The following is a 27719-nucleotide window of genomic DNA, read 5'->3' on the forward strand; positions in this document are numbered from 1 at the left end:
AATGTGATGCTATCATATGTTTTCGTTATATGTACTTGTTATGATAATAATAATTTACATTTTTGCTTTATCTTTCGTTTCGTGAAGAAATGAATTTGAAACTACACATGGCCAATTGACATGAAAGAATGAAATGTCAACAGAGTTTACCGATAATTGTTTTGCCTGTCGGCTTGGATCAGAGATTATAGAACTACCCTAGATATGTCAGGAGCCAATTGATTATAACAGGTTTAGATTCCAGAGGTTGGTATGTCACTATATTTAAGATTTTACATCGTGACTGTCAATGCAATTGCCGTACTGCCAATGGCAATGGACAGGTTGGACATTTTGATTTTGCTTGAGTAAAAAAAAAAAAAAAATGTCAACAAAACGAATGAATTGTATTCTGAATGTTATGATGGTAACTAGATCTAAATATGATAGTTAAATGATATTTACTGCTTGAACTGGCCTGAATTTTAAACGGATAATTATATATATAATTATAGTTATTATAAACTTACCTGTGTGTTTGAAATTACCTTGTACAATTAGATATTCCAACCAATAAAAAGGTTATCTCTTGAAATGTCTATATTTTTGCTTGTATTTTCGACAGTTCATCAGAACATTGCACATGTCATGTGATGAGCGAAACCATCGTAAGATGTTGAAGGGGGATAAAGGTTGACAGTCAAAAAAAAATGCGATCCTTTTGATCGTTGGCGTTTGGGCAACAAAAAATATCAACTTTGATTTTGAATTTTGAAGCAATTCATTGCCAGACTACTAAATTTTTTTAATCATAACCAATTAAAAACGGATACTCATAAAAATGGAGTCGTACTCATGGCAAAAGTCAAGTATGGAAAGTTAACTTAGCGAGTGATTAATAGTTAATAATTGAGAGTGCAATTGTAAGGATATATTGCCCTGTGGATTTCAAAACAAAACCAGGATTTTTGTACTTGTTATGGAGAGAGAGAGAGAGAAATGGGGTTTAACGTCCACTCGACACAAACTAGGTCATTTCGGGACTAACACATGGTTTAATTTTATTTCAATCATTCGCTTGCGCGTAGGGGTCTTTAGCAGTGGGAGGAAACCGGAGGACCCGGAGAAAACCCACAAGGTTGGACCAGGCGACCCTACTCCTTGTCATGTACAACCGGGGATTCGAAACCCCGCCAGTTGACTCAATGACAGACCGTATGATACAGCGCGTGTGTGCTAACCATTCGGCCATCCCCCCCCCCCCCCTCCGTACTTGTTATGGAGACACCGATTATAAAATTCTAAACAGTTCTTGCACAATGGAAATATACCAAGAGAATAGAAATTAAACCATCAGTCGATAATAAACCGATGGGTGGTGGAGGTATCTGATTGGTTGATATATTTTGGTATTTATCAATGAATGAATTTCTAAAAACAAAATAGACTCTAAAGAATGGTATATATGTATCCAGTGGTCACAGCTTTTTTTGCAGAGGAAAATGTAAAATACATCGGCATTTACCTTGGCTATAGAAGAATGGCGAGGTTAATTAACAGGATGATCTTGAGGTTACAGGTATAGAGAGTATTTGGGTGGAATGCAAATTTCCAAACACCGTATTACTTGTTGCCTTATTTTACCGCCCGCCAAACAGCACAATTGAATTCTGGTCATTGTTCGAAAGATCCATTGAACTAGCCTATCAAACCACGCTTAAGGTTGTAATTTTAGGTGATCTAAATGATGACTTGCTAGCACAACGCTGCAAGCTACGGGATATTTTATCTTTAAATAATCTCAGAAATGTTATTGATGAACCTACACGCGTTACTGGGACGTCATCAACCTTATTAGACGTAATTTTAGTAAATGATGAAATTCAGATTAGTTCCAGTGAAACGATTAATGTCACTCCTGACATATCCGATCATAAGGGTGTTTATGCATTATTAGATTTTCCAGTTTCAAGTCCCAGGAATTTTAAACGGGAGATATTTGTATATAAGGATGGTAATTATAATAGGTTAAATACTCTTATCAAAGAACACGATTGGGAGAGTACCTTTGCAAATTCTGATATTAACTTAGTATGTTCAAAATTTTATGAAATTTTAAATAGCTATATTACATTGTGCATACCAAAGAAATCAATAACTATAAGACTAACTGACAAACCGTGGTTCAATACAGAAATACGTAGAGCGATAAGAATCAGAAACAGGTTACACAAAAAAGCTTTGAAAACACAACATGAATGCGATTTAAGAAAATACAAAGTTCAAAGAAATAAAGTAAATAATTTTAAAAAAGCGTTAAAAACAAAATACAAAGAAGAAATCACAAATTTCTTGAATTCTAACGATACAAATAGCCAGAATTACTGGAATAATTTAAGGAAAGTATTAGGCCAAAATGTATCAAATGATATTCCTCCACTTTTAGACCCCAATGGAAGAATTGCTCATTCAAATTTTGATAAAGCTGAATTACTTAACAACTATTTCGGATCAATTTCAAATAACACTCAGCAAGGAGAATTACCAAAATTCAATAAGCGAACAAATTGTCAACTTGATATTCCTTTAGTCGAAGAAAAGGAAATCGCAGATCTTATAAGTACACTGAAATTGAAAAAAGCCAATGGATTTGATAATATTAGTAACAAGTTACTAAAATATACCAAAACCTCAATATGTGTACCATTAAAATATATATTTAACAAATCACTAGAATCAGGCGTTTTTCCAACAATTTGGAAAAAAGCAAATGTCCTACCTTTCTATAAAAAAGGAGACAGCTCTCTAGTTTCAAACTACCGACCTATAAGCCTATTAAGTTCTTTGAGCAAATTATTAGAAAAGGTAGTTTTCAAACACCTGTTTAACTATTTTCATGAAAACAATCTCTTGTACAAATACCAATCAGGGTTTCGACCGAACTACTCTACTGTTCATCAACTTTTAGAAGTGTATCATGATATCTCATCTGCAATAGATAAGCAACTATATTCCTGCTATGTTTTTTGCGATATATCTAAAGCGTTTGACCGCGTATATTTACCTGGTTTGATACACAAATTAAGTCAATATGGGGTTTCAGGCATGCTAATTACGTGGTTGTCTAGTTATGTCCAAGACCGGACTCAACGGGTATTCGTAAATGGCTCTGTGTCATCAGAAATTACTCTTCAATCAGGAGTTCCCCAGGGATCAGTTTTGGGCCCCTTTTTGTTTTTGACTTACATCAATGATGTACAAGATGTACTCCATAATGTGGCTAGATTATTTGCAGACGACACGGCACTTGGGTGTAGCAAACAGTCAGTTTCAGAGATAGAACAGTCCCTAAACTACGATCTGACAAATCTCAACATTTGGGCGAATAATTGGCTTATAAACTTTAATCCAAACAAAACAAAAGCTATTTTATTTAGCTCCAAAAAAACAGAAAATTATCCGAGTCTGATATTCGATAATCAAGCACTTGAAGTGGTTAAATGTCACAAACACTTGGGCATTACTCTTTCAAATGACGCCAAATGGACCATCCATATAGAAACTATTATCTCGTCCACCTCAAAATTATTAAATATTTTGCGTAAACTAAAATTCACCTTTAATAGACAAACTCTAAATAACGTATATTTGATATTCATAAGGCCAAAATTGGAATACGCATGTGAAGTGTGGGATGGGTGTAACGTTTCCAATACCGAAAAACTTGAAAAGGTACAGCTAGAAGCTGCCAGGATTGTGACTGGACTAACTAAAACTTGTTCTCGTGAAGCGCTTTATTTTGAAACCGGATGGAATAAATTGTCAGACAGACGTACACAAAAGCGACTAACCACATTTTTTCAAATTAAAAATCAGAGAAACCCAGCATACTTATATGACATTCTAGAATATTATCAACAAACACCACAAAAATACAATTTAAGAAACATTAGCGAATATAGATATCCTTATTGTAGAACAGCATTACACCAAACTTCGTACTTCCCCACAACAATTCGAGATTGGGAATTATTAGAGGACCCCATAAAGCAATCAACCACTCTTAAATCCTTCAAATATCTATACAAACAAAAATTACGTTCCTTAATACATAAAGCGCCAATCTACTACTGTAAAGGTAATAGACATGAAAATATTATTCACACTAGAATACGGCATGGGTGTAGTTCGTTGCAAAATGATTTGTATGAAATAAACGTTGTGAATGATCCCACATGTTCTTGTGGCAAATTTATAGAAAATGCCGAACACTATTTCCTGCAATGTCACTTATATGATGTAATTCGTGCTGAACTATTAAATACATTGTCAAGTTATTCTGTGATAAATATAGATATCCTATTGTGCGGCAATTCAGAATTGTCAATTGAGATGAATACAAACCTTTTCCTTGAAGTTCACAAATATATCAAACTTTCAAAACGATTTAAATTTAAATAAAAGTTATTGTTAGTAGTTACATCTTAGAATAAATTATTAGCTTTAGCTTTTTTGGTGGATAACTTTTTTTTTTTTTTTTTTTTTTTTTTTTTTTTCCCCGCACCCCCCACCCCCCATTTTTTTTATTTTTTTTTTTTATTATTTCTTTTTATCATTTTATACATGCATCAGTTCATTTATATCCCATTTATTAAACTTTATTTTTCAATGTTTTAAATATAATTTTACATTCTCTTTATCACCTCTTCACTTATTTTATATAGAGCTTTGAGATATAATTCATCTGACTTTACTTATATTACTTATAAATTATTTATTATTGTATATACTATTTCGAAATCTTGTTAGTATTAAATAATGTCTATCATTTCTATGTATGGAAAGGGCTTTTCTAAGTTTTTGAAACTTGTGCTCAATCCTTTTGATATTTGTCAATAAAATATGTTTAAACTAATTAACAGGACTGCTTTACATGTAGTTCATCAAGAAATTAATATTACAGATATTTTTGTTCTGCAACTGTGTTCAAAAGAAAATCATCCCACCCAACTCTCTAATCAAATAATGAAAAAAAGACGGAAACAAAATAAAGTACTACGGGCATATATTTATTTGTGTAAATGACCAAACTCATTACTGGGGCCGAAAATAATAGCTTATTCCTACACAAAATTTCAATTGTCTTAAAAGAGTCACACACCCTTTCGATAGACACATCTTGCTGCCACCCCCTTGTATGAAATGATCTACCGTAACCCGATAAGTCACATATTTAGCTTCCATTTTGGTATTTGTCGATGTCAAAGTTTGTAAGGCGTTCAATTTTTCAAGAGATAACTTTTTTTATTCGCTGGAATATTTAATTATACAATTGATTTTATTTAACGGAAGTTGATTTCAAACACATCCGTATAAAATTTAAAGCAAGTCCGGACAGAAGTCACATATACTTCTCCTTTTAATGCCCAGAATTGTTGAGAATTTTTGGATCCTCATCGTCTAATACTCGAGATATGAAATCTGCTTCAATTAATAAGATTCAATATTTAATAAAGACCTTTAAGTTATGATCGACGAAATACTGTTATCAATGACATAGATTGGCCAATTATCTAATTACCATGTTGATGATGGTGTCACCATGGTCTGTCAAGACCTTATAATTAACTTTCCATGGTTTAATTAATTATGGGTTATATTATTGATATGACATCTTGAAGTCCTCTAAATAAGAAGTCTAATAAGAAGGGGATAGTGTGTGTTACGTAATTGTAATATTTTAATCCATGTATATAGTTTGTAATATTATAAGCCTATTTTCTATGTCTATAATCTTCTTTGTATGCTTTTAATATTTTTGATCGATCTCTAAATTGTTGTGTTTATTGTAATGTATGTACATGTATCTAAGGGTTATATCATAAGGCCTGTTATTGAGTCAACTGGCGTGGTTTCTTATGCCTGGTTGTACGTGACAAGGATTAGGGTCGCCCGTCCAACCTCGTGGGTTTTCTCAGGTTTCCTCCCACGGCTAAAGACCCCTACACGCAAGCGAATTATTGAAATAAAATCAAACCATATGTTAGTCCCAAAATGACCTAGTTTGTGTCGAGTGGCCGTTAAACCCCATTTCTCTCTCTCTATCTAAGGGTTAACACCTTCAAGAGTATAAATATGAAGGTGGACCCATGAGGAAAACAAGTTAGCTAGACACACATAAGAGGCTACACTTATACTTATGCCAACTCTTGATTTTATACTTTTTTAGTTGATCATAATTCTGTATTATTTATATATAGATTCTGGATATTGTCTGTTATAATTGTCTTTTCCTGTATCTACATAAAGTTCTATAATTAGCTAAATCAAGTGTTTATGAATTGTGAATAAGAAGAAACCAGTATGATAAACTGTCAACAGCAATAAGATTAACACCCTAAGCCGGTTACAATGGTATGCCTAGTATGATTATTCACGACTGATTACATATCTGTGTTCTATACTATAGTCTATCATTCTATTGATCATCTTTGATTATTGGCTAGCCTATTACCTAATTGATCTGTGTTGATTATCGCATATAGCTTATTATAAGCTGTTATCTACAGATACATGTCATTAATCACCATATCCTGGTATTGTATTACGCTATTATCTGATCATTGTTGATTATTGTTTTTAGGAAGAGTGGGTGTGTTTGATTATACCACTGATTTACTGGGTATTATATACTCTGTATCTTATTTTATTTTAGTAAATGAAAATGTGCTAGCTTACTAAAGTTAATGAAACTGGTTGTGTTTAATGCATTCATTTCTAGCTCGCACTAAATTCTTGTTTTGCAGTAAATTTCTACCTGTTATAAGTTTGCATCTTGATGTATGTCCATGAATAGATATTCAGGGATAGGGGTTTGACATTTATGTAGGCAATTTGCCTCATCACCAATCTCCCATTCATCTATAATACTTGAATAAAATATCTCTTTTGAAAAAAAAAAAAACAATATTCAGTATATGATAATCCAGAAAAATTTGAATATAGTGATTGTGCTGTCACTTTGTTATATTATATCTTACTAACCTCGGGTACCTTTTATTTACATGTTGTATAGCAAATTTATCATGACAACACGGGGAACTATCAAATGAAAATAATTGAGACATGGTAATATTCTGAATTCTACTACATGTCAACGATAGAATAAGAGAAAAACTTGTGATAATGGCTATCCCTAATTCATCGTTATGTTTCCATAGAACTGTTTTGTTTATTTAAAATTATTACCAGTAGGAAAACTTATCCTCAAAAGAATCAGTTAGTGAAAACTTGACACTAACTCTGTCTGGCAGCCATTTTTGAAAAGTAATATTACCTGGATAATAAGCTCTATATGTATAATAATAATGATCATTTTCTAGAGCGCTGAACATTCAGTCAGTTTACAAAGAAATATAACATAGACAACAAGCACAAGTAAAACAAAATTATCAGATATACACAAACTTGACGCGTTTCATACAGAAAATATAACATAAATTTATTAGTTTTGCTAATTAAATCAAAAATATTATATTTTTAAAGGTTTCTTGAAAGTTGAAATATTGGGCTATTCTGTACAGTTTATGGTATTTTATAGAGTTAGTAAAGTTACCTCAGTTAACCAGTCACTGGGCCTAACAAAGAATGTGCTAATTGTGTTGGTAGAAATAAAGTTGATAAACCTAGAAATACCATTCTTCAACGTGCTATATATACAGAGTACATGTATTGACAGCTCACATCAGATTTAGTCACCATGACAGATCTCAAGTCTGGTCAGTGCTATAATGTCAGTTTGTCTTAAGATGTGATTTAATATAAGCTCAGTAAGCCTCACTTGTATAAATTACAGGTGTTAACTTAGTTATTGATGCCAATCTAGATCTTAGATCAATATAACGTAATCATGTCATGTAGATGGTAGTGTTTCTATTTATCTCCACAAGTCTAAGTCTTAGTAGAGTATAATCAGAGTAAAATCAGTTGAGATTGTTAGAGGGAAATACATGTATAACATATAGGGATATATAAGAGTATTATTAGTTGAGATTGTTGGAGGGAAATACATGTATAACATATAGGGATATATTAGAGTATAATCAGTTTAGATTGTTAGAGGGAAATACATGTATAACATATAGGGATATATTAGAGTATAATCAGTTAGATTGTTGGAGGGAAATACATGTATAACATATAAGGATATATCATTCTGTTCTAATAGTTAATTGACAATGTCAGAATGTAATTTTCATGTGTTCTTATACTGTAAGCTTATAATATATGTTACCACTAGGATGAGGTGTGTCAATGGCATTTCGTTATAATAGAACTTAAATACACAAGTCACAGAGAGAGAGACATCCACTGACACAAACTAGGTCATTTTGGGATTAACATACATGTATGGGTCAGTTTTATTTTAATAATTCACTTGCTTTAGCAGTGGGAGGAAACCGGAGAACCGGAAGAAAACTCATGAGATTGGACAGGCGATCCTATTCGTCCTTGTCACGTCCAACCCGGGAATCAAAACCATTCCACTTGACTCAATGACAGACCTTAGGATCCAACGCACATGCTTTAACAATTTGGCTACCCCCCCCCCCCCCCTGTGGGTAAACCAACTTTTTTGCATTCTTTTCTAAATAAGATGTTTTATAATCAATTTGAATATGTTTTAGAGAAATGAAATGGGGTTTTAAATTCTACTGTTCTGCTCTGACTGGGCTAATGAAGACTTGCATACACCATACAGTGTGCTATGAAGAAAATTTGCCCGGACAGCGGCACTACGACCTACTCTGATATTATCCCATCCAAATGACTATACTGCACGTTGTCCCTTGCCGGGTGTTCGATCCCTGCATTGACCGAGAAAGTTCATCCAGATTTTCCGGGGTGCTTTCCCCTTGTCAATGATGCAGGACGGAGGGTCTGACAAGGACAGCTGTCTAGTTATTTGGATGGTACGAAAAACAGAGGTCCCATGTACATATTGGCGTGCACATAAAAGATCCCTTGGCAGTTGGAAGTTGATATAAGAGTAGGCCTTATAGCATACTGTATGGCGTACACCAGTCTTCATTAGCCCAGTTCAGAGCAGAACAGTAGGACGTTAAACCCCATTTCTGAAAAATTTGATAAATGCTGTCATTAGCAGGTCTAAATACATACAGAGTTTGCCATGCACATTAGATGAACCCCAGTCAATTTTCATTTTGTAGCCAGATGAAAAAAAAAATGTCAGAAATAGTTCCATGTGGTGCTTGAACATAAAGGCCATTATACATGTTATAGTCTTATTATCTCAGTTTCGTACTTCTTCTTAGACTTCATTATATTTTTCTTCTACTTCATTAAACTAATAATCTCTTCACATCATCACTGTTTTTATCATTATATAATAACATGACAGTAACATTGCAACATCTTAAAGGGACATGAAGACAGAATAGAAAGAAATGGGGTTTAAATCCCGGATCGACTTTATATAGTGCTATCAAATGTGTATAAAACTTTGTTTTCGGATACTGCTCCCTCCTACATGAAACAATTATTCACATACTCAAACAGGAAAGACCAAATCTTCGTTCATTCACAGATACAACTCTATTATCTGTGCCTGCTTACAAGAGACTTAGATGAAAATTAACTTTTCTTATGGTGGCCATATTTCGTGGAATAAGCTACCGAAAACAATTAGAGAAAGTTCAACTTTTGTTAAATTTAAATCGGAGTTAAAAACACACTTGTTTAAATATTATTACAAACTGTGATGTAACATTTGTTAAGTGCATAAAACTATCACCGGATATAATGAAGCGCTATAGCAATGAATAATGGTAGTAGTAATAATAATAAAGTCTTACTTGTCTGCACAGACTGGGTTAATATAAAAGAGGATATACACCACCGTGTACGTGCTATGATGAAAATTTTACCGGGACAGCAGCACTATGGCCAACTCTTATGTTGAATTCCAACTGTCAAAGGTTCTTTCACGTGCATGCCAATGTGCACAATGGACCTCATTTTTTTGTCCATTTCAAAGGACTTTTTCAACTTAAAGGGACATGAAGACAGAATAAAAGGAAATAGGGTGTAAAGTCTTACTTTTTTGCAATGACTGGGCTCATGAAGAAGGGTATACGCTATACAGTGTGCTATGACGGAAATTTTGTCCGAACATACAGCAGCACTATGGTCTACTCTTATTTTGAATTCCAACTGTAATGTGCACGCCAATGTGCAAAATGGACCTCAGTTTTTTGTCCAATCCGAATGACTTGTAAGGCCCCCTGTCTTGTACCACTGACAAGGGGAAACGACACAAGAAAATTCGGAGGAATGTTCTTGGCCAGCAATTCTGAGACCTCCTGCTTAAAGGACAATATTGGTGCCAGTCATTATCACATATGTGATAGAGCTGGTTAAACACATTCCAAATATAATTTTAACACAGAGATCATTGCTACGATAGCTGAGTAATACAGGTTTCCTGAATCGGTAGTGACGAACACCAAAGGAAAACACAAGTCATGCCTCTATATAACTGACTGATGTGACGAGTGATAACAGATACACAGACGAATTTCTGCTCGCTAATAATTCCTTCGAAGACCAAAAGTTGTTATACGGGACTGTCCGATTCAGGAAACCTGTATTACTCAGCTATTGTAGCAATGATCTCTGTGTTAAAATTATATTTGGAACGTGTTTAATTAGTTCTATCACATATGTGATAATGACTGACACCAATATCGTCCTTTAATGATCCAGCGTCTTCACTGGCCACTGCGACTCCCTTTTAATGTAAGGCAGATATATGTGTGGTTAAAAAGTAGAGAGTGAGCCATTAAGTAATGTATTGATACTGCATGAGGGCTTCCTGCTCGAGATATTAAAATAAGTTAAAATACAGATGCACTATCCCACACATTCAGTTCTGTGAAATGATCTTGTGAGTCAAATATTTCTGACCATCTTTTTTTTTTTCTCAAATCAATTTTAAAAATTTGTGCCTATTACATATCTATCAATGAATTATCCTGAATTGCTAGTATATTATAATTTCAAAGATCTTCCTAATAATCATCTCATCTGAAATACCAAAATATAAAACAATCCTTGCCCAGTACCTCTTTTCGGTAGCCTGTACCCTGCTATATTTATTTCACTTTTTAAAAAATTTTGATCTTGTTTTACCAAATATTTACCAGCTATTTTACATTCTATACGTATAATCATATAGTTTCCTTTTGTACAAGCGCCACAGAACAGCTTTAACAAGCTGGATTTTGGCGCTATATAAGTTCAATAAATTATTGCTATTGGCCATCTTGTCCCTTTGATCACAGACAGTGTTCTACATAATGACTTGATCTAGTCTTATAATGTAATACCGATAATATGCTCTAAGACTCAAACGACCTTGATTCTCTGTGTCTTTACCAAGAATTATCAAGTTATTTGGATGTTCTTGTCTTTAAGCCGAACCTCTTGTACTTATTTTGGTATGGTTTAATAGAAATCTTGATTCTAAGGCAGTTTGTTGTCACAGATGCTGTGTGAACAGTCTTAGACATATTTTAAAGCAGTATATTGTCACAGATGCTGTGTGACCAATCTTGGACATGTTTTGCGTGAAATTGAAAAAATCCAAGAAGTGTGCTGTAATGTTTGTTGAGAAGGTAAGATTTGGATTTGGTCATTTCTAGTGTAGATTTCTATGGTATACAATTGATTGCTGCTTATTACTGAGCCATGTTTCGACTATGGCTTCTCTAGTTGTTGATATAAATAATGATGAGTCCCCAAGTAATATTACAATAATTGTATTCCATAGAACATTGTCCAGTGTATTTTGTGTGGGGGTTGAGAGGGGGGGAGTGAATGGTTAATGCATGCGTGTTGTATCAGAAGGTCTGTCAATGTCATTGAGTCAAGTGGCGTGGTTTCGCCTCGGGTCCAAATTTGCCCAAGGATCAATTTTGACCGGAGCCCAAATTTGATGGCTTAAATGATTCAGGGGGTCATGCTGGTTAATTTGAGACCACATATGTGGGGGAGAGGCACAGTGACGAACTTTATGAATTAATATAAAATTTTGACATTTCCGTAGGGCTGCTTCACTTCTATACATTACAGATTTATAGAAATGTTAAAGCTTTATGAATTAATATATATTTTTGATACTTCAGCAGAGCTGCTTCACTTCTATAGATTACAAATTTATCAGAAATGATAAAGCTTTATGAAATAATATAACATTTTGATGCTTTCATAGGCCTGTTTTACTTCTATAGATTACAAATTTATCAGAAATGTTAAAGCTTTATGATTTAATATACAATTTTGCTACTTCCGCAGAGCTTCTTGACTTCTGATGTGGTTTTAGGTTAGAATTAGATGATGTTTGGATTGTCAGAACTATATTAAGTATACTTGGCAAGCTTCTCTTAGCTTTTTATAGACCTGAATAAATGTTAAAAGGGCATTTATCCATCTCCTTTACTTTCTCTGTCATATCTTCACTCGCAGCTGTCAGAATTAAACACAACACATAAAGTCTTCTTATTGATTTCTTATACTGTTTATTTATAAATAGAAAAAAGCTTGGTCAGATCAGGTAGTAAATGTCAAATGGAGACACAATAGGCTATGGTTACAGTGCATGACAACTTGAGACTTATAATTATCTGTCTGACTTCTCATCATCAGAATATTCATGTATAAATTAAATTAATTGGTCTTTTAGACAGATTGCAGGACCACCACTTTGTTTTTTGTCAGATTTGTAGAGAGAGAAATGGGGTTTCATGTCCACTCAACACAAACAAGGTCATTTTGGGACTAACATATGGCACCATTTTATTTCAATGGTACCATTTTATTTATACACATTGCAGGACAGACCACCACTATCTTCAGATGTTTTTTTTTTATTGGATTTGCAGAGAAAGAAATGGGGTTTCATGTCCACTCAACACAAACAATGTCATTTTGGGACTAACATTGGTACCATTTTACTTCAATTATTCACTGACGCGCAAGGGTCTTTAGTAGTGGAAGGATACCGGAGTACACAGAGAAAACCCACAAGGTTGGACTGGCTACCCTACTACTAATCATGTACAAGCGGGGAATCAAAACCACGCTTCTTGACTCAGTGACAAAGCATCCGGCCACCCAAGCTTCTGTGGGTTTGCTGAGGGAAACTTGTCTTATCAGTACACAATCTTTACTCTTTGATTTGAATAGAGAAAAATAGGTTTTTATACATGTACTTTCGATAGGCTCAACTACATGAAGATCTGACGACTTGTAGTGGGAGGTCGTGTCAGGGGTCATACGAGCTGTTTTAGACCCTATGACGTCAGGCTTTTGATTTACTAATCAGCATTGATGTTTCTACTGGAATACCCACAGTTCTGTGCACCGTAACAGACGGTTTCAATGGCTAATCCATCACATCATACAGAACACATCAATGATAACAACTCTTCCAGATCCGGAGGACCCTGAGAAAACCCACTCGCCTGTCCAACCTCGTGGGTTTTCTCCGGGTCCTCCGGTTTCCTCCCACTGCTAAAGACCCCTACATGCATGCAAATTATTGAAATAAAATTGAACCATGTGTTAGTCCCGAAATGACCTAGTTTTGTGTCGTGTGGACAGTAAACCCCATTTCTCTCTCTCTCTCTCTCTCTTCCAGACAAGTAAAATGAAATTTTGAACTATAAAAAACGTAACCAAATAGGATCTGGGTTTTAATCAGATTGCTGGGCATGCAATATTACAAATGGACAAGTGTTGGCATGCCTTTTGATGCACATACACACTAGGATGACAACATTAGATGCAATGGTTGACATTCTTTGATAATAAACTTGTTTAGTGTATTGTGAGTTTATTAGGCAATTATTTGCCTTTTCTTGTGCATTAAAAATATCATACCATCAAATAATATGAATGATCCAGTTGCTCCAAGGAATTTATATTTAATTGCTCAATTAGAGTTTTGTTTTAAAAAAAGAATATAAACAGGGACACAACATAACAAAAAGTGATGTGTTTGGCTATTTATTTATTATATTGTGAAGCCCAACCACAGATTTAAGACTGAAATATGACTTTATAAATACACGGTCTTGCCTTTGATCTTGTTGTTGTCATGCGTGGTTTATGATTTGTTGTTATTGCTTGTCTATATATAATTGCCCTATACATTTGTTACTGTAATTGCTTGAAAACATTGAGAGAATACTCTTCGAAATTTCGCCTAAATAAATCAGTAATTGTTCTTCCATAAGTATGTCTAATAGTTTATGACTTTATTCTTAGATGTATATTCAGCATATGTTTGACACAATATAGCCCGATTGGAGCTGATATGCAATAAAACTCCATTCCATTCCATTCCTAGATGTATATAATTAATATAATGTTAAATTCTTTGGTATATTGTTATGATCATATTTCATCTGCCTATAGTCATTAATAAATGACATATTGTACATCATTCTTTCTTTTATTTAGGGGATTGGGTGGTCGAATGGTCTATCATTGAGTCAAGTGACATGGTTACGATTCCTGGACCTGGCTTGTATGTGGATTTTTTTTTTTGCAGGTCCTCGGGTTTCCTATCAATACTTAAACATATATTATGCAAGAGCTACATCTGTCTATTGCAGGTCTTTCTTTAGGCCTGAAATGTTATATAAACTACCAATTAGACATTTATTAACAAAACAAGACCATACTGTAATCAACTCTTGGCTAAGTCTCGAATATACCAGTGCCCTGGTTACCACTGTGCACACATCTTGTCAAAACTACCAACATGTGATAACTTGGCTCAGAGTGAAATAATTTGAATAAAATTTTAAACATTTTCATTTTACATTATCTATTTTTGAGCTATTGTAGCAACAATGACCAGCTTTTTATCTAAATCTTACATAATGTATCTTTAAGACCCCCTTGAGCCAGGTAATTATTGAAATAAAATTGAACCATATGTTAGTCCCGAAATGACCTAGTTTGTGTTGAGTGGCTGTTAAATCCCATTTCTCTCTCTGTTTTCCATTTTGTTTGTTCTGAGGAATGGAAAGACAGGTGTTATTTATGGCATAATAATAAATTTTGTCGAAATACATCCGTGATGATTCATTTAAATAAATAGATGTGAGCTATAGTCAGTTTTGTAATTTCTGTCACACCCACACCTCTCTAGTTATTAAATTACTTAACCTGACTGAAAGTTTGAAGCAAGTTTTGATCATTGTCAGCTATTATCTTGGGATTATAGGTGTGGACGTAATAATCTCCTACTTTATCCAGAAGTAAAATAATAAGAGCATGCTTCTATATCTGCTATCAGTAGTAATAATAGTTGAGCTAAGTGTAAAAATTGCCTTTTAAACCATCTTGTTTGGTGTTTTAAACTTAGTGGATTTATAAACAGTGCACACTGGAGTAGCTAATAAACACTGCAGCACGCTTTGTAAGTGGATTTTCATTATTTATTGGAATTTGGAAGATCTATCTTTCGTGTAGCTAAAGTTAGTTTAATTTTGAAATGCCTCACATTGAAATGTGATTGTATATTATATTAAAAAAGTATTAAGCTTTTCTAAGTCTGCAGTCTACTTTTGTTTAACAAACATTATACAACAATGGAATTTAGTTTATTGTCTCTTCATAACACTAATTACTGAGTTTAATACTATATATGTGACATGTCAATGATGATACTCTCGTCTTTATCAAACAAATGATACAAATATATGAATAGAGTAGACAAATATATACAGAATATGCAACAAAAATAACAATCAAATACAATTAAAACTTATAATACTGTTGATAAGGGGGCCATTTACAATTTTTAATTGTATTTGATTTTTATTTTTGGAACTTTAAAATAGATGAAAACCGTTCTAAAAGCACATATTAATATATAAGTGATATAATATTTAATTTTTAAACTTTTTATTGTAATTTCTAATCAGTTATATTCAGTGAAATATGTGAACAGTCCAAATTGAACGACACTCGTTTACGGCTGCTGAGTCCATTGTTGTACACATTTTTTATTATAACTTTCTTGGTTGTGAAACAGCCATTATTTATTACTTCTGCATTGTCTTGTAGGCTTGTTATTTCTTTGTTCATTACAAATGATGCCGAAACCTTAGAAATACACGACTCGTGTACTGATTTTAAAATGTTCACTATGTCTTAAATATTAGATATTAGGATCTCTTATTTTCAAAGCAAGATAATTAACATCAATATTGAATGAAATAGACCAATATTGAATTTTATTTCTTTTTTTAAATTTCATGGAAAATATTGAGTTAGAGGTTTAACCCCCTTTAATTATATGTTGACCTAATTGTGACCGCCATGTACATAAATCATGATGACTTATTTATCCATTAAGGGCATAGAAAGTAATTGTGAATGTAGTCAAGCATAACCAGTACATGTAGCTTTAACTGTCACACCCACATCATCACATGTAGGTACATGTAGCTAAGTGAAGTAAATAGACTCAATTATTACTGTGTTTATATACACGTGGTAGTTACTGGATAACATAGTCATCAATTTATTATTGGTTAATACGATTAGTTAGCAAATATCAAAGGATCATTATTAGTAGGCCTAATCAGGTAATTGCATCAATGCAGTTATATATATATATGTATATATATGTGTGTGTACAGCAGTACATTAGCTGTTTTTTTTAGCAAGTTCCGTTATCTATAAGACTTTATATATATATGACAGATATTATTGTGTTGCGTGTCATCAGTTTGTGTCAGGATGTTTAAACTGGAGATGTATCATCAATTATACTAATACTCAAGTGAGTGAAATAGGATCTCCCTTTGGACAAGTTTCAATGTTTCAAGCTAACAGCTATTAAACGCATTCTTTTTCCCTCAGGAGTTCTATCCTTAATAGAGTAGAGACATTTTTGTATAGTACAGAATTCCGACAATAATATATTGTTACTATTTGTATTTGATATACTGCTGTGTAGGAGAAATTATTTCTGTAGAGTTTAATGGTAGATATTAGCAGGTAGGGCTGTGGCTACGCATTATATATTTCATTTAAAAGCTAAAGTTAGATATGTTTTATGTTGTTCTTTTTTTTTCGGAGTCCAATTCCAAGATTAATTGCATGCTTTTTTTGCTAATCAACTATATAATGATCTTTATGTGGCATTTATAGTGAATGTATAACACATTAACAGAATCAATGTTTTTGGGAAATGATAAGAGGATACTGTATCGAAACATCTTGCCTTTAGAATAAAACCAGTGATTGTTTCCCATAAAAATTGTTTTCTGTGTACAGTCTGTTTTTTGTTTTGTTATTTTGATAATATAACTTTCTTCCTTTTTCTTTGGTTTCTTTTGAAAGCATATACATAATATATATGGAGCCATGGTGACTCAGTGGGTAAGACGTTTGCTCGCTTACCTAGAGGTCCTGTGTTTGATCCCTGCATTGGCTGAGAAAGTTTATCAGGAATTTTCAGTGTGGATTCTCCTTGTCAGTGGTGCAGGACCAAGGGCCTGGCAAGGGACAACGTAAAGTTGTTCGGAGGGGATGAAACACATTGATGTGCATGTTAAAGATCCCTTGACAATTGGAATTTGATATAAGGGTAGGCTGTAGCTCCACTGTCAGTGCAAAATTTCCCTCAAAGCACACTGCCCGTTTTCATGAGCCCAGTCGGAGCAGAACAGTAGGATGTTAAACACCATTTCATTTCATTTTATTTTATAATATATATCATATAACACAATTAGAATGGACTAAGACTTTGTTCAGGAGTTAAAATTTAATAAATGGAGTAAGGCTGTAGAATGAATAATATTTTGTTGTTAAAGATGCATTATGTAAGATTTAGATAAAGAGCTGTTAACAAAGATAATGAAAAAGGAATATATAGGAAACTTTCAGTGAAATGACTATTTCATTGCTACCATTGTTACGATAATAAACAATGTTTCGATAATCCATTTTTTAATTAAATTATTACATGGTGAAATAGTGTTTCAATCCATTCAAAATCAAAACCATCCGATGGTCTAGAGAATTATAGACTTTTCTTGTTTATACATGTCTAATTACATGTAATAGTTTCAATCCATTCAAAATCATAACCATACAGTGATCTAGAGAATTATGGTCTTGTCTTGTTAATACATGTCTAATTAATAATTTATATAATACTTGAGCCCAAAAGAAAGATCTCTAATAAACAGATTTAGCTCTTACATAATGCATCTTTTACTGTTTGTAATAGTTTTTCTATTTTCATTTTATTATTCTAGTACCATTATAGAATATAGATTTTAATCACAAGGCCAAATTAATTAATAAATAAACTAGAAGAACTATGAATGATGTTTTAGTAGTTTTTATAATTACATTTTATTTACACTAGCACCATAGATTATAGATTATAGATTTTTTTTTCTATCTCTTTGTTTTTTCAGATATAGAAATAGTTTTCTGGTTTTACCTTTGTTCTTGTTTGCAAGACTCAGCATGAATTTTAATCCACGAATACGGATCATGGCATGTGTTTGGTTTATCGAACTCAGTGATCTGTTTTTTTAACGCTTAACTAACAGCTTGAATCTCAACGCGTCAGTCATCTTTTGCCATTACATCACAACTATATTTTACAACCATTTTTGATCTTTTAACTTTTTTAATACTCCTCAAAAATTATATATTTCATTCCCCTATGGCTTCTATTAATGATATTTCCATTCAAGATCGGGAGCAAAGTGAACCATTGACTGGAAACCAAAAAATGGAGGACAAAGGCAGAGAGGATCCTGAAAGAGATAAAAGTGCAGACGCTTCGACAAATGGAAGTGCCAAGGCAAAAGACTTGGATGACACGGACACTGTTCCAGAGGCCTTTCCTTATATAGATGATGCAGATGGAATTGTGAAAGTTGATATTCCTGAAACACCGAAAAACAAGGCCAATAACTCTTTGGCACCTCAAGCAAGTATTGACGGCCCAGATCTTGAACCCAAGAAGGACGATGTTGATGCCGCTAGTGTGTTTTCGCTTTTCATGGAAAAAGACTTCAGATATTATTTTCAACATCCATGGTTTCGAATATTCGTTGCTTATTTTGTTACCTTTTGTAATTTTTTAATCTACGCGGAAGATCCAGTGGCACACAGTCTTAAGGAATGTACAATACCGGTTATTGGGAATGATTTTGCATTTGTTTGTACCCGCTATCCACCTGATGCTTGGAGTTTATTAAAAGTATTTCTGTGGTTGGTTGGAATAATTATCGGAATGTTGATTGGAAAGATAGTGTTTCATAGCCTGCTCTTTAGTAAGTTTTGTTTTCTTTCTTTTATATTCAAGAGATTTATTCTGAAAATTCCCCTCGTAGCACGCACATACTGTATGACGTACATGTATGCTCAACTTTATTTGGACATACACCAAGCAATGTGGTACAGCCTACTATAATTTCGCTCCCAGTTTAGTACCAGTGTTGACTGAGAAAGTTCCTCAGGATTTTCTGGCATGGTACATGGAACATTGTCTAGTTGTCCCTATGGGACGAAAAACCAGTGCAGAAAAGTTATAGGATAAACATCGCTATTCTGTCAAAAACAATATTTTGATACGCCCACATTGAAATGTGGTCGTATATTGTCGTCACCCCCGTCCGTCCGTCCAGCCGTCCGTCCGGCGTCCACAGCTCTAGAGGCTAAAGTAAATATCCGATTGACTTTAAATTTATACACAGTGTTTAAGGTCATGAGACGAAGAAGCCTATTGATTTTCAGCAATTTCCGATAATTACTGCCAGAGTTATGGCCCTTGATCACTTCAAAAAATTTGTGGACGCTCTAGAGGCTAAAGTTAATATCCGATTTACTTTAAATTTCTACACAGTGTTTGAGGTCATGAGACGAAGAATTATATTGATTTTCAACGATTTTCGATAATTACTGCCAGAGTTATGGCCCTTGATCACTTCAAAAAATCTTGTAAATGCTCTAGAGGCTACAGTTAAATTTATACACAGTGTTTGAGGTCATGAGATGAAGAATCATATTGATTTTCAACGATTTCCGATAATTACTGCCCAAGTTATGGTCCTTGATCACTTTGAAAAATCTTGTGACGCTCTAGAGGCTAAAGTTTAATTACCGAAAAAAGTAAAAATATGTGACAACTCTTGTTGACTCCCCAGGCGTATGTTTTGTTGCCTGGCAACCTATCTTTATTCAGGATGTCAGAATATGATTGGAGAACAGGCTTAGCCTATGTAAAACCCCTCTTAGCCTATGTATAACTCCCATCCTTAGCCTATGTATAACCCCCATCTTTACACTATGTATAACTCCAATCCTTAGCCTATGTTATGTATAACCCTTCTTAGCCTATGTAAAACCCCTCTTAATCTATGTATAACTCCCATCCTTAGCCTATGTATAACACATCTTAGCTTATGTATAACTCCCATCCGTAGCATATATAACTCCCATCCTTAGCCTATGTATAACTCCCATGCTTAGCCTATATATAACTCCCGTCTTAGCCTATGTATAACTCCCATCTTAACCTAGCGACTATCTTCGCCTACATGTATGTCATCCTCGGTATCCCCAGTGGTTTCATTCCGTTCTACTCCACTAACCCCTGGGTTAATCTACGGGGGAGACACGTTTTCAAATTATTCACCCTTGATGATTGTGCTATTTTTATCGACCAATCCCATGCATCGTTAATTGAAAAGGAAGTTGGCAAAGGGAAGTAACTCTCATCGGACAAGTTTAGGAGTTAGCCTAAATGAGAAAAGTTCAAATTTTTCTAAATGCATACTTACTAACAACAAATTATATAATATGAAATTAATGAAGACCGGACGAAATTGCCAAGTATAAGTTTAATAATAATAAACATAAAAGAATGAAACATTTCAGATAAAGAATGAATAGTAATAATAATAACAAAAGTCAAACATATAGATGTTATACATATTTCATTTGAAATCAGCGAAACATACTACATGTACATATTTTGATAATACAATTAATTATAAATGAATTAGACATATATACATTATTTACATAAATCATTCAGTAAATGGACATGAATTTGGTTAATTATCCTTATAAAATCAAAGGCGAAACGACTGGTTTGTAAACTGTTCTTTGATTGGTTCGTAGACCTTATCTACAATCAAGGCCAGGGCAGATAATTAAAATCGTGGAAACCCTATGGATTAACCCAGGGTATAGTGGAGTAGAACGGAATGAAAACACCGGGGATACCAGAGATGACATGTATGTATAACTCCCATCCTTAGCCTATATAAACTCCCGTCTTATCCTATGTATAACTCCCATCTTAGCCTACATGTATATAACTCCTATCTTAGCCTACATGTACAATATGTATAACTCTCATCCTTAGCCTGTATGTATAACTCCCATCTGAATTATTGTAATTACTAGTTATTTTATATTTCAGATCGAGTATTCCGTATAAAAATGTTTCAACAGGATCAGGGATCATGGATGGTGATGTTCCTGTGTGTTGTTTTATGCGTATTTATCCTCTCCTTCCTGTATAATGCCTTCCTTCTGATTGGTGGAGATTATACCGTACCGTTTCATATCAGTGATCTCATGGGCGTGTCCAATTCTTTCTTTATGAAAGCGGCTGCTTGTGGAACATGGTGTGGTGATTTCTTCACAGCCTGGATGGTAACAAATTACATTTTATATTGTATAACACTTTATTCTATATAAGTCTACATGTATGTGTAGTTCTGTTCTGCAGGGACTACTCTGCTTTGTTGTATTTCATGATGGGGTGGGGGGGTGGATGGCTGAATGCTTAGTGCATGCACGTTGTATCTTAAGGTCTGTCATTGAGTCAGCTGACATGGTTTTCAATTCCTCGGTTGTACGTGACAAGGAGTAGGGTCATCTGTCCAACCTCGTGGGTTTTCTTCGGATTCTCCGGTTTCCTCCAACTGCTAAAAAGCCCTACGCGCAAGCGAATTATTGAAATAAAATTGATAACGATAAGAGGATACTTGTCGAAACGTTGTGCTTTTAGAATAAATGAGTGATTGTACCCCATAAAAACTGTGTTCTGTTAGTATTGTGTCAGTGAATATTGCCAACAATTACTGTAGTCTACTTCAAAGACAGTGGCTGGATGACAAAAGGTTTAAGATCGCCAAGCCAAATTATGTATTTTTCGTAAAATAGTTAATGCTAGTGCGTTAATCCATGCTATAACGTACTAAGTTCATTATTTAAATAAACCAAACCCAACTATTGGCAGTAGATAATCTCTTGGCATAGATTCATTCATATTAAAAGAGGACCATCAAAAGACTTTACCCAACATTTATAGGATATGCTGACAAGGGGAAACCATGTGGGAAAATCTCAATGAACTTTCTCGGCCAATGCAGGGTTCGAACACGCAACCTCCAGACTTGCGAGCCAGCGGCTTATCCACTTAGCCACTGTGGCTCCAAATGAAGATCAGAGGCATTCAAACAACATTTTGTTTATTTTCAGGTAACAGATATGATGTTACAAGAAAAGCTATATCCAAATTGGGCAGTGGGATTTAGAAAATGGTGGAAAACTGGATATCGAAGAGTTATTGCGTTCTGGATAATTGTGCTATTGATGTCTTTTATTGTGATTTTTGTTATAACAACAGATTATATTGAATGGGACAAGTTAAATCGAGGGTTCTTGCCGACGAATGAATTGTCAAGAGCTTTTCTTGCCTCGTTTATTCTTGTTTTCGACATAATTATTGTCATGCAGGTATGTAAAGTTATAACCGTCTAGTTAAATTTACTGATGCTAGGTTCCCACTATCATGATTCATGCTGCGATTGAAATCGTAGTTTTAATCTTGGAGTAATCGTGGTGATCCTATCAAGTCTTATATATTTAGGTCAGTTGTAGCTTTCATGTTGATAGTATTGAAACGTATCTGCACGTAACAGATCGTGGACTCAATAGGGACAATCCTATCGTAACGTATCGCACGACAGTGGGAACCTAGCATTAGTTTATAATATATCTGGCATTTCTCCTTTTAAATATGGCATTTCTCCTAATACATCTGGTATTGCTTCTTTTTTAACAGTCATAGTTCCTTTTACACCTGGCATTGCTCCTTTTACATCTGGCATTGCTTCTTTTATATCTGGCATCGATGCTTGTTTATTTGGTATTGCTCCTTTTCTCCTTTTACAGCTGTCTTCGGTAGGGCTGAAACGATACGCTGTGCCATGATATGATACAGTATCATATCCTAGCCCAACGATACGTGTGCACTGTGCATCACGATAAACATGTTTTACTGTGATATTAACCAAATTTTGCTAGAAATAATGAAAAGAATACACAATGTTTCAAAATTATATTGTTTATTGGTAACGAGAAACCGAAATGGTCCCACTCTTTTGATCGATAAAGATGCAGGTGGTTTTTTGATCTTAACTTCACCCAGCGTAATACTACTGGACATGGGGCGGCATAGTCGAAAGAAAATTCCTCCGAAAGTTAAACAATAATTTGAACACAGCACCAGCATCACGAAGACAAAATGCATGTGAAATGCAATTTAATTGGGGAAAATTGATGGCTTCTGGTATTCAAGTGCCTGTGTATAATAAACCAGTGATTGTTGTAATCATATAGTTTTATGTAATTAGACTGAGTGATTATATATATTGTATTTTAGGATTGGGATTTCCCCCATTTCATGAGTGTATTAGATATCAAACTACCCGGTTTAAACACACCTCATATCAAGTTTCAAATACCTATACCAGAATTCCTCAGGAAAGAGATCGTTCTCGTACATATCACAGGTTAGTAAAATTGTTTATATTTATAAGGGGGAGTTAGGTGTTCTAGTGGTTTAAAGCATGTGCATGAAATTACAAGGTCTGTCATTGAGTCAAATGGCATGGTTTCGATTCCCTGCTTAAAAGTGAAGTATAGCGTCTTACATTTTTACAAAAATTGGTCTAATGAAGACAGGCATACCCAGACAGCGAGGCTACGGTCAGAGGATCTTTATCTTGCATGGCAATGGTATACAATGGGAGCACGGTCTCTCAGGCCTTCCATCTTGCAAGGTGGAAAAACCAGGCTGGAAGATCTCAATGTACTGTCGAGTCTGTGACTGAGTCATCGTCATACTTACCGTGCCACCTTTACTCCTTACAACTCCTATTTATTGTAAAATGAGAGCAAGCCTAGACATAGGGAACCTGTCACAGACTTTGTCAAGTACAAATTATTCCATAATGTATACAGGCGTGGATATAAGGCACCAGTCATAGACTGTCTGAGGCAAGTTATTACACAATGTATATATACATTTCTGGACATAGAGCACCTGTCGCAGACTTTGTCGGAGGCAAATTACCACACAATGTATATATTGTAAGTTGTATGATAAGTTTGGTCTTACAATGTCTGTGACGCCAGGTGCTTTAAGTCTGGTGCTTTATGTCCCGGCTTGCATGAGAGTATAAATGTAATGAGTGAAATGAAATGAAATGAAATGGGGTTTAACGTCCTACTGTTCTGTTTCTAAACTGGGCTAATGAAGACGGGCAACGCCATACAGTGTGCTATGAGGGAAATTTTGCCCGGGCAGCGGCACTATGGCCTACCGAATTCCAACTGCCAAGGGATAATTTACGTGCACGCCAATATGTACACGGGACCTCGGTTTTCGGTCCCATCAGAACGACTAGACAGCTGTCCTTGTCAGGCCCTCCGTCCTGCATCACTGGATGAACTTTCTCTGCCAATGCAGGGATCGAACACCCGACCTCCAGGCTAGCGAGCCAGCGTCTTACCCACTTAGCCACGTGATACCCCTACACTACATGTAATGAGTGGGGGCAGGGTGGTGTTAGATCAGAAGGTCTGTCATTGAATCAAGTGGCATGGTTTCGATTCCCTGCTTGTATGTGACAGGGAGAAGGGTCGGCTGTCCAACCTCATGGGTTTTCTCTGTGTTCTCCGACTGCACAAGCAAATTATTGAAATAAAATTGAACTATGTATCAGTCCCAAAATAACCTAGTTTGTGTCGAGAGGACATTAAACCCTATTTCTCTCTCTCTACATGTAATTGGTTTATTTGACAGGTAAATGGTTTAATTATGGTATACTGTTTATCGTCATTCTACTCGATTTGAACATGTGGAAGAACCAAATATTTTATGAACCCTATGCCTATGGACAGTACGTCGGTCCTGATGACAACATCTACACTGTTCTTGATCAATATAGTCTCGATATCTACAATGAGTCACAGATAACGTATGATTTCCGTAATACAACAATCAACCCGAATACGAACCTAACATTTATAATGGGAGACAGCTTCATGTTTTCGAACTTTAAGAATTTCCCATTAGCGGCCAAGGGCACTGCCTTTATTCCTGGTTTAGCTGCTTTCGTCACCTTGGGTGTCCTCATCATGATTTATGGACGTGAAAAGCCGACCAAAGAAGATCCGTATGCTGGGCGTCTGAAGAAACGCAAAAAGGGATGGAGAAGATTCAGTGCCAGTAAAACCTGGACTCGCTTCAGAAATCGAATCCGAGCAGCACCACCAATTCTGACATATTTTAAACGAACACAAGCCAATGAGTCAATTACTAAATCTTCTGAAAATAATGAACTCCCTCCGCCACAAGAACCAACTCCAACAAATACTGAAATACAACCATAAATCAGACAGACGAAGTGATCTGCTGCTTCTGGTAACCATGACAACTATACATGTATGTAATACTCTTACATTCGTTGAGATTAGTTGAGGCCAAAGCTAATTCGTAATTAACTAGAACAAATTATTCTCTGTAATTGCTATTGAAGAAAATGGGAAATACACTAGGACAGGGGTGGCCAAACTTTTCCATTCCATATAATATAACCTCTACGGCCGAAATGTACTTATCGCTTTGTTCAGTTATATTAGATCAGTATTATGATAAGGTGTATATTGTCACTTGGAATGGTCCATTGTGCCATTTTTGGTACAATCTGTGCCTACATGTAGTAGTGATGGCACGATAATTATATCGTTGAAATGATCCACATCTATATCGCGATATAAAATAGTTTAATTTCTTCGACATCAACAGGACTAAAGATATTCATCAATTATTCATTTATCCTGTTGTTTTCTTGGTAAATATTGACCTGGTTATGAAATCGTGATGTGAATCATATTGTAGCACCTGTATCGCAATATGTATCCTATCGTGACTGCAGTGATAATACCCAGCACTAACATGTAGGTTGGTCACCTGCACTAATATTAATCTATTTATAAAGCACTGGATAGCAAATTAAACTAAAGAGTTGTTGAGAAACTCTATGACTTTACTTTGACTTTAAGGCAGATTTCAGAATAAAGTGATTAGTCATCATGGCTACCAACAATATTTGTTGAAGTCCTTCTATATATGATATACATGTATACAATTTAATCAATCTGGTTAAAACACAGATCCAATTTCGTTTCGTTTTTATAGTTCAAAATTTTGATTTTACTTGCACTGTAACCCAAGTATCGTTTAATCTTGTGTATCTAGCACCTATTTCTTTCACATTCGTTTAATATCAAATCTTTGTTTAAAAATTCGTAAAAATTGTTTAAAATCAGCAAAAATCATCTAATTTGTACATGTGTCCAGTTTAAAGCTGACTGATTAATTTTGATAATGAGTGTCCAATTTACAAGCATTTAATTTCCTGATCACTGTTGAAAAATTAATCATTATACATCATTAATCAATTGGATCATTTATTTTTTAACAATGATTGAGAAATTAAACACTTGTAAATTGGACACTTATTAACAAAATTGAATGGTCATCTTTTAACTGAACAGAAGTACAAATTAAACGATTTATGGTGATTTTAAACAGTTTTTACAAATTTTTAAACAAAGATTGAATATTAAACGTATGTGAAAGAAATTAGTGCTAGATACACAAGATTAAACGATACCTGGGTTACAGTGTTGTCTTTACTACACTTGGATCTGGAAGTGTTGTTATTTAACTCGTGTTCTGCTTGAAATGAGGTGTCAGCCAATCAAATGGTCTGTCAAATCGAGCGTTTGACCTTTTTTGCACGGAACTGTGGGTAGACATTAGTGGCAATAGAAATCAAAACAAAGCAAAAGTAGATAAAAAAATACATGGCGGTCGCTAATTGGTTAATCGAATGACTGACATAATCGGGTCAAATGTCGCTTGCTTGGTACCTGATGTCATAGAACGTGAACTCCCACTATAACTTGTTACATCTACTTGTAAGTAGGTCATCGAAAGTATAAAAAACGAAACGAAATATAGATCTATATTTTAATTAGATTGCAATTCAATTTGATATTTTCAAACTCAACCAAATAAGAAGACAATACGCATGAAAAGAATTTAGTCTTTTTACTATCTAATTATTGATCTGAGAGCATAGTAGATTTACATATCAACCTAAGGTACTATATTTCATTTAAGCCATTAATTTCTACCTGATATTTCTTTTCTTGTATTTTTTATTCGGTGTAGATTTCCATGGTGGCTTTTTATTTTTTAGCGTGTTTGTTTTCTGTAAGATCTATTACAAGTAAAAAAC

General features: G+C 34.5%; 1 protein-coding gene across 3 annotated transcripts; it reads left to right on the forward strand.

The window, feature by feature from the left end:
- Positions 1-123: 123 nt before the first annotated feature.
- Positions 124-26666, forward strand: LOC126825628 (transmembrane protein 117). Of its 3 annotated transcripts, none has more exons than XM_050555344.2 (6): positions 124-246; positions 18795-19379; positions 21536-21771; positions 22603-22860; positions 23789-23918; positions 25214-26666. In XM_050555344.2, the coding sequence occupies exons 2-6, from the start codon at positions 18833-18835 to the stop codon at positions 25801-25803; spliced, it is 1761 nt and encodes a 586-aa protein (XP_050411301.1). In that variant the 5' UTR covers positions 124-246; positions 18795-18832; the 3' UTR covers positions 25804-26666. The 3 variants fall into 3 exon arrangements, with proteins under 3 accessions (XP_050411301.1, XP_050411303.1, XP_050411302.2); XM_050555346.2 differs by lacking the exon at positions 124-246 and adding an exon at positions 16547-16664; XM_050555345.2 differs by lacking the exon at positions 124-246 and having other exon boundaries at positions 18745-19379.
- The last annotated feature ends 1053 nt before the right edge of the window (positions 26667-27719 follow it).

The sequence above is a fragment of the Patella vulgata genome, chromosome 6 (genome assembly GCF_932274485.2).
Source record: "Patella vulgata chromosome 6, xgPatVulg1.2, whole genome shotgun sequence".
Classification (NCBI taxonomy): domain Eukaryota; kingdom Metazoa; phylum Mollusca; class Gastropoda; family Patellidae; genus Patella; species Patella vulgata.

Excerpts from the sequence above, each read along its gene's own strand:
- LOC126825628 (XM_050555345.2), top strand. The coding sequence starts at position 18,764 with ATGGCTTCTATTAATGATATTTCCATTCAAGATCGGGAGCAAAGTGAA. Across the intron at positions 19,380-21,535 it reads GTTTCATAGCCTGCTCTTTA|ATCGAGTATTCCGTATAAAA; the intron begins GTAAGTTTTGTT and ends TTTATATTTCAG. Across the intron at positions 22,861-23,788 it reads ACATAATTATTGTCATGCAG|GATTGGGATTTCCCCCATTT; the intron begins GTATGTAAAGTT and ends ATTGTATTTTAG.